Genomic DNA, 8166 nt, shown 5'->3' on the forward strand with positions numbered 1-8166 from the left:
GGGAGGCTTGCTAGTTTGGTACAAAAAAAAAAAAGTCCGTCATCCATTGATTTACCAAAGGTGCTCCAGTCTACAGTTTTGACTTGAGGACCAAGCCTCCTCGCAGCACTTCGAACTCCTTGCCGCTGCTCCAGCCCAGCCACTCCTGCAGCATAGCCTCGCCGCCGTCTCCAGGGCGCAACGGGATGCCGACGTATCCAGCGCCGGGCACCCCAGGCCCTTGGCCCTGGCGCGCATCCTTGGCCCCTGCGACGACGGCCAGGCATGGCGTTTCAACGAGCGTGACGGCGGGGCGCTGGTCGCCCTCGCGCCCCGCTTCCGACTCGAGCTCGGGGTACTCCAACACGGGCGTGCAGCACGCGTCGGTGCCGTCGAAGATGGCTTCCCACTCTGTTCGGGATTTCGAGAGGAAGACCTCTGTGAAGAGGGCGCGCATCGCGGGCCACACCTGCGGATCCTGTCGTTTCGCCTCCCAGCCCTGGCCCTCGAGGCCGAGGCCCCGGATCAGGGCCTTGTAGAACTGAGGCTCGAGGGCGCCGACTGACATGTACCTGCCGTCGCTCGTCTCGTACGTGTCGTAGTACGGGCAGCCGCCGTCGAGGAGGTTGCGTCCGCGGCCGTTGCTGCCGAGCGGCGTCTTGAGCGCGGAAGCGCGGGAAGGTCGTCAGGTAGCTCGCGCCGTCGACCATGTTGGGCCTCGACAACCTGGCCGCGGCCGGTGGCGTGGCGCGCGACGACGGCGAGGAGGAGGCCCTGGAAGAGCGTGGCGCCGCCGCCGGCAAAGTCGGCGAGGATGTTCCAGGGCGGGTGGGGCTTCTCGCCGTCGCGGCCGAGGACGCCGAGGGCGCCCGAGACGGCGAGGTAGTTGATGTCGTGGCCGGCCATGGCGGCGTACTTGCCGTCGCGGCGGAAGCCGGTCATGCGGCCGTAGATGAGGCGCGGGTTCAGGGCGCAGAGGACGTCGGGGCCGAGACCGAGCTTCTCGAGCACGCCTGGTCGGAAGGGGTCGATGAGCATGTCGGCCGAGGCGGCGAGCGTCTTGACGAGGGCGACGCCGGCGGGGTCCTTGAGGTCGACGGCGATCGAGGCCTTGTGGCGCGCGAGCATGTCTTCGGTCGGCAGGGGCTTCCCCTTGCCGTCGGCCTGGGGCACAGCGCGGTCGATGCGGAGGACGCTGGCGCCGGCGTCGGCGAGTAGCATGCCGGCAAAGGGGCCTGGTGCCAGGCCTGCAAATTCGAGGACCTTAAGCCCGGTGAGAGGTGGCGGGCCAACCATGGTGGCGTCTAGAAGGTCTGGTGCCTTTGTGTGTTTGTGTACTCGATATTCGCAGCTCAGGTCGATGCTTCAATGGTTTTCGTCAATGGTGCCTGTCAATGCAGCAGCCTATCCGCAAATTCGGTCACATGGTTGGTGATGATGATGATGCGAGACAGCCTCTTCTTATGACGCGGAGTTGGATATCCGTTGAGATGAGGAGGCTTTGGGGGGGGGATGGGCGAAATGCCGAGGATGCGTGCGGATCGAGGAACAGGGGAAGTGAGGGGAGGGAGGGGAGGGAGCTTGGGCCTGCTGAAGCTCGCTCGGCTGGACACGTGCCCCGCATTGATGAGGAGCCTCGCCGCTGGGGAGCCTCGCTGCTGGGAGCCTCGCCGCTGGCAGGTACTTGGGCTAACCCCCACATCGTGCAGCAGGTTCGAGTACCCGTGAGCACGTGGGGATGAATCCTGGATCCTTACATACCTTACCTTAGGTACCTTAGGTAGACAGGTAGGGAGTGAGCTCCTAACAATGGATTCGGCAAGGGCTGATTCTGTTTTACGACCTGATAGTTCTCATGCCGAACCCCTCTTGGAGGGTTCAGGGCTATTGCACATAGGAGGCAAGCTTGATTTGCGACTATGAGCCTTGCTGTGGTGTCGCAACGGGCAGTGCACTTGATCTCACAAACATACGGCAAGTTGAACTGACCACTGACTGAGATTGAGTGTAGCCTCGGACGCCCGGGCGACGCAGTTGACCTTGCATATTCTTCTATATTCAATTTTCACCGTTCTCTATGTACATGTACCGATTGCCCATCTCAAAAGATTTTGACTGGCTCTCCAAGCTTGAGCCAGATGACATGCCCATGAACACCAGCCTCCTCGAAAGCATTCGTCAACTCCTGTTGATATTGCGTGAAGTGGTCCCAACCGTCGAAGTGCATGGGGATGATCCAGTCGGCCTTGATGGCGCGGAACAGCTGGGCTGCGTCCTTACCGCCCATGGTGATCTGGGTTTTCGGGGCAGGCTCAGGCTCAAATTGGAAACGAGCATCGCCAATGTTCATAATGGCGGCCGCAATATGGAATCTGTCGGCCATCGCAGGGAGCTCATCCGTGTACACGGTGTCGCCGCTGAAGTATAGGGCGTTGGGACGACCGTCGGGGTGTTTGCCAAAGGACTCGGTCGTGAGGATGAAGCCGGTGCACTCGTCGCCGGGAACGTGGACGGCGGGCGTAGCCGTGATGCGGAACGTCTTGCCGCCCAAGGCAATCGTGTTTTCCTGCCACGGCCGCATGCCGACGACGCCTGGCCGAGGGGCCAGTTGCTTAGCACCGTCCATCGTGGTGAATACATGGCGGCCGTCGAGGAGCTGGCGGCCAAGCTCGTCGAGGTTATCCCAGTGGTCTTCATGGCTGAGGAGGACGGCGTCGATAGGAGGAAGATCTTTGAGGGTCAGAGCGGGTTCGTCGTGGTTGAAGAGCTGGTACCCGCGCTCTGGGTGTTGATAGGAAGTCTTAGCCGGCGCGAAGAAGGGATCGGTCAGGAACTTGACACCGTCGATCTCAAGAATAGCGGTCGCCGTGCCGATGAAGGTCATGCTGACGCTGCTGTTGAATCCTGAGCAAGTAGGCATGGCTGCGGTGTGGGTGGTGTTTCGACTGTTAGGGCGCTTGAGTCAACTGATCTGAGGAAAACTGGATGCAGTGCTATTTTGGAATCGGGAATTTAGACTGGTTAATATAGCATTCAATGTAACGCGAGAACTTCTCGACGAAAGCATTCCTAGCTTCTCGTTCGTTCGAACTGAAAACCTTTCGTCGGACACGCCGCGTGAGCTTGCTAAGCCTTATCAACCATCGGCAAGATGAACTTATTAAGCTCGACCCGGCGAAATGCCAGACACGACGTAATGAGATGCCCTAGTTCATCGCCGCATCTCCATCGTAGTTGTTGACGCTGGCGACATTACTTACATGTACATACGTAACAGTGGTTCGCGGGTTAAGTTACTGTAAGTGGCCTAGTCTTCAACCCGAACCACACGAGCACAGCACTTCTGCAACTGACAAATCAAACTATCCTTTACAAAGCCGGAGCCAACCGTAAGCATCGATTTTATTTACCTCAATTGGCATCTCTCTCTCGCTAAGGTCAGTTGGGAAGGGAATTCTTTGGCGCTCGCCTCTTTGACGAAGAAGACGACTGACTCCGTATAAAACATCAGGAGCCTCTTCTTGCAGCTGAAATTTGCTATCAGAATGTCACGATAAAACTTATTACTTTTGTAATATCATCTGTAACCTACTTCATGGCCAAAAAAAAACATCATCGAGCCCTCCCCTTGGTCGTACTACAGTTTATTACATCGGATGCGACTTTGACACTGCCCGAATAACCTTTCGCAAATAACTCAGTAGACCTGACGCGAAATTCTCCCCAAAAATGTCTTTAACGACCGAAAAGAGTGGAAATGAAAGCGCCCAAGACACACTGACCCACGACGAACCATCGATCGAGAGCGCGCCGTTAGGTCCCTCTGGAAATTCTGAAACTCAACCACCCGATGGTGGCCTTTGGGCGTGGTTGTCTGGTACGCAATCTTATTTAGCCTGACATCTGCTGCGGGGAATTTCTTTTAACATCGGGTCGTAGTTGTGTCGGGCTTCTTCGTCATCATGAATACCTGGTCAGTATTCATTTCTCGTCTTCACTTGCCAGCTGCAACGGCTGAATGAGAACAGGGGAGTCTTCATATCCTTTGGTGTCTTCCAAACCTACTACGTTACGGCTCTTGGACGGTCCTCTTCTGAAATCTCGTGGATTGGATCTTTCGAAGTCTTCCTGCTCTTCTTCGTGGGCAGTATAGCCGGGGCATTGACCGACGCAGGGTACTTCCGGAGCACCATGACAGCAGGCAGTCTGCTCGTTCTTATCGGGACCTTCATGACATCGGTATCCAAAACCTACTGGCAGGTGTTCCTTGCGCAAGGTGTTTGCACAGGCTTAGGCAACGGCTTGATGTTCACTCCGACCATGACGGTCATCTCGACCTACTTCACGGGGAAGCGAGCCGTGGCCTTGGCTATTGCAGCTTGCGGTAGTACTGTTGGCGGTCTCGTTTTCCCCAGCATGGCTAGAACGCTACTGCCGACAATTGGTTTCGGTTGGACGATGCGGGCCATTGGACTTATCCAGCTGGTAACGTTAGCCGCAGCCCTGGTTGTCGTCCGGCCTAGGGTAACACCTAAGATCGGAGGGGCATTCTTCGACTGGAGCGCTTTTATGATCTCTGAGTACAATTTATTTGCCATTGGATCGTTTATGGTAATTTCAGACTCTACGCCGTTACCCCTGTTCTATATGATATCAAAACTGACTTCAGTCCACAGGTTTACATTGGCCTCTTTTTTCCAATCTTCTACCTGGCGTCATATGCTCGCAGCGCATTGGGTTTGGAGTACACCCAATCTCTCAACCTGATTCTGGTTTTGAATGGTGTCGGCATCGTCGGTCGTCTCGCCCCCAGCTTCATCTCTCCGATCATTGGCCCTCTCAATCTCTTCGTCGTGCACGTGGTCGTCACGTCTCTGGTCGTCTTCCTGTGGGCCCCGGTAACGACCGTCGGAGGGTTGTATGCTTGGACCGTGTTCTTCAGCCTATCAATGGGCGGAATACAGTCGCTTGCGCCTACTGCGCTAGCTTCTGTAAGGTTTGACCCACAGAAGCAAGGCACGCTTCTTGGCATGGTCAATACCGTGTCTGGTTTCGGTGCTCTCATCGGACCAGCAGTCTCAGGGACGTTGATCAAAGGCGGGGTTGATTACTTGAATGCCCAAATGTTTGCTGCAAGCTGTATGGCCGCTGGAGCAGCTGTTTTGGTCCTCGCGCGTGAGACTAAGAGGAGGAAGGCATCCCTCGGATTTCGATCTAAGCTCTAGTCTGTAGATTTAGTCTTTGGGTTGGTTTGGGTCCTTCGTTTGCATTTATACACGCGTGTCATTTGGCGCTTGATTTATGGGTTCGGCATAGAATAGACCTAGACGAGAAGATGTAAACTGTGAACACATAGATATAGGATGTATAGTACGGTGTTGTTAGCATCTTATCTTGTGAAAGGCATTAAGACATCTTAGAGGCTTTGATTCTAGACTGAGGACATTTGCACTGCAGATTTCAGAGCATGGTCTGAGCGGTAGCCGCTGGGTTATTGGCACTGGTATGAATCGAATGATAAGATTACTGAGTGAGTCAATAGAGCTACCACTGACGAATGACTTCATCAAAATCGTAGTAGTTGCGGTGAATACCCCTTGTCCTCGTACTGACGACTCCCGCTATATTTTCCCCTAAGATTCGGCTCACGCCGTGCGCAAAGTTCTTCGCAGGAGCCTCGGGCCATGCGCTGAGTCATCTTCCTTCGCTCACAAAACAAGCGTCCCCGGCTCATCCCGCGCGGAGGCAAAACATTCTTATAGGTCTGTGATGTTTACATATCAAATGTGACGGTCACATTTGAACCTCACTTGCGGGGCATGACCGCTAACATGTAAGCAGCCATGTCTGTCTCAATTTAGTTCCCTTCCTGCCCATGGCGCCCCGGAACGGGACTAGACGAGGAATGGTCAACATAACCCTTAGTCATCGTGTGGGGCTTCAGCACTTCTTTGTCGGACAGTCATCTTATGAAGACGGAGCTCTCTAATACACCATGAAGCATCTACAGGCTCAATTCCACCATGACGGCGCCGCAGGGTTGTTGGACGTGCAAGAGTAAGGAGTTATGGGCCCCCTACCCCAGTTCGCCTGCAACACCAGTCTAAAACACTGACTTTGCTGCTAGACCGCAAAATTGGTTGTGACAGGACAATTCCTCATTGTAACAACTGTGTTCGAACAAAAAGGGCATGTGCAGGATACGGGATTCGATTGGTCTGGCCTGATGAGCCTTGTGCCAGGCGTGGAGAACTCATCTTATGCCGTGTGGCCAACGCCGCGACTCCCCATGATTACCCTCAAGACAATTACTGCAGATTCTTGAACTTCACCTGGATGGACTTTTGCCTGAAGGAAAAGCGTCTTACTTGGCGTCAGTTCATAGAGCGAACATCTGCAGGGCCGCTGCATACCCTGTCGCTCCATTCACCAATCGTTGGCGAAGATGCCATGCTTTTAGCGTATTGTCTGTAAGCTTTGGCAAACTGTGTCCGTTCTCCAGCTCACATGCTATAGACGAGCAGATCATAGCCCCGATGTGCTCAACAACTCGGGCGAGGAATGGCTTCCATGATCAGATCCTGCCGGTGGTATTGTCCTGTCGAGATGGGTCCGCGACAGCTTTGTGCAGCTCTTTGCTAGCCATCTCTGCATATCATCACCAAGGACCAGGTGCCGCGCTGAAATATAAGATAAGTGCAATAAAGTGTCTCCATGAGTCACTGGCGGCGTCATCAAGATTGGGTTGGAACGCAGATGCAGAGGCACAGCTAGCTACTGCTATGATGCTGTGCATGTACAGCGTAAGCCGAATTACGATAAACCAGAAGGGCATTCGCAGCTAACAGTGTTCAGGTCTTTGACGAGCAGGAAGCTCAGTTTCACTTGCACCTCGACGGCGCGAAAAAAGATGTTGCGCGGCCTACAATCGCACCAACAGCAGCGCCCGGGTGTCAGATTTTCTCATGAACTGGATAGTCTACTACGACGTTCTAAAGGATGCTGTCGCTCAACCTTCCCGAGGTAGTCGGGGAGACTTGCGCGTGTTAACTTACTCAAGCAACTTACAACCCACGTCAAATTTGGTCAGTTCGATTCTAACGCTCCGGAGCTTGGCTGACTTGCACCAAGATCATTGGCCTGTTCGGATGCTCCACCGATATTTTCAGTAGCATTTCATTCATCAATCAAATGCGCATGGCGTTGTCGGACTCAAGCGTAAACCCCGATCAGGGTGAACAGTCACAACAGCGAATGGCTTTGGAAGAGAGGTTGCGAATGGCCTCCCAGCACCTCAGCCCCGATGAAGCGGCCAATTCTTCAACTGTGCAGATCAAAGATGCTTCGGTGACTGCCGAACTATATCGCTTGGCAGCTCTACTGTATCTCCAGCGGCGTCGCTCCCGCCCCCGGTGACGACATGCGAAGCGCTGTATATTTACAACAGATTTTTGCAGCTTTGAGAACGGTCCGGGTGGCAACAAGCCCCTGGCCAGTTTTTATCACCGCTTGCGAAGCACGCACAGAAGATGAACGCGTTCAGATCCTCAGAGTCTTGGAGCGAATGGACGAAATTCGAAATGTTGGGAATGTTCGCGTTATGCGAAGCCTCATCGAGTCAATATGGAAGCAGCAGGACCTACGGGATTCATCCGGTAAATCCGAGGCGATGCAATGGTGGCTTCGCGTTGATGGTGAGGTTCCAGCTCCCTGGTTTGCATAATGCCCAAACCCTTGCAATTAGAGGGCCATTGACCCAAAGTATCAATATTCCGTCCGCATATGATCCAGTCGCACGGTATGCGGAATGACGGACAAAGAATCCTTCCAAAAGAAGCTCGGCTTGGACTCATTGGCTGATGTATTATGGGATTAGTCGGAGAATTGCCTGATTTCCGCGAACTATCAATATGTTGGGGTTCGTAATGAAGGAGGTCATAAAGATGAGCTTACGGCGACAGTGGAAGAGACTTACCTTAGATTGTACAGCTTCAGGGCACAGTGACGTCCTGAAGGAGGCGCTTACGGAGGTGGGATTTGAGTAGCCTGATTCATCGGCGAACATGGCCGACCAGGTTCTGCTCTTGAGGTCGGACGCGATAATTCGAGACTGCCTGGACAAGACGAGAAGACTTAAGCAGTGGAGCTTGGTACTGGAATCAAACGCGGATATTGGTGGTGAGTCTT

General features: G+C 54.2%; 4 protein-coding genes across 4 annotated transcripts; 2 read left to right on the plus strand and 2 right to left on the minus strand.

Moving 5' to 3' along the window:
* Positions 1-70: 70 nt before the first annotated feature.
* On the minus strand, positions 71-1275 carry VDBG_04057 (alpha-methylacyl-CoA racemase; the record flags this gene model as incomplete). The annotated part of the gene is made up of 2 exons (XM_003006058.1): positions 71-637; positions 706-1275. The coding sequence occupies 2 exons, from the start codon at positions 1273-1275 to the stop codon at positions 71-73; spliced, it is 1137 nt and encodes a 378-aa protein (XP_003006104.1).
* Positions 1276-2080: 805 nt separating this feature from the next.
* VDBG_04058 (conserved hypothetical protein) lies at positions 2081-2899 on the minus strand (the record flags this gene model as incomplete). The annotated part of the gene is made up of 1 exon (XM_003006059.1): positions 2081-2899. The coding sequence occupies one exon, from the start codon at positions 2897-2899 to the stop codon at positions 2081-2083; it is 819 nt and encodes a 272-aa protein (XP_003006105.1).
* An 809-nt stretch (positions 2900-3708) lies between these two features.
* Positions 3709-5204, plus strand: VDBG_04059 (riboflavin transporter MCH5; the record flags this gene model as incomplete). Its single annotated transcript, XM_003006060.1, has 4 exons — positions 3709-3856; positions 3919-3952; positions 4008-4590; positions 4656-5204. The coding sequence occupies 4 exons, from the start codon at positions 3709-3711 to the stop codon at positions 5202-5204; spliced, it is 1314 nt and encodes a 437-aa protein (XP_003006106.1).
* Positions 5205-5969: 765 nt separating this feature from the next.
* VDBG_04060 (hypothetical protein) lies at positions 5970-6453 on the plus strand (the record flags this gene model as incomplete). The annotated part of the gene is made up of 2 exons (XM_003006061.1): positions 5970-6036; positions 6179-6453. 2 exons carry the CDS (start codon positions 6003-6005, stop codon positions 6451-6453), a joined length of 309 nt encoding a protein of 102 aa, XP_003006107.1.
* Between the last annotated feature and the right edge of the window lie 1713 nt (positions 6454-8166).

The sequence above is a fragment of the Verticillium alfalfae genome, genomic scaffold (genome assembly GCF_000150825.1).
Source record: "Verticillium alfalfae VaMs.102 supercont1.4 genomic scaffold, whole genome shotgun sequence".
Taxonomy (NCBI): Eukaryota; Fungi; Ascomycota; class Sordariomycetes; order Glomerellales; family Plectosphaerellaceae; genus Verticillium; species Verticillium alfalfae.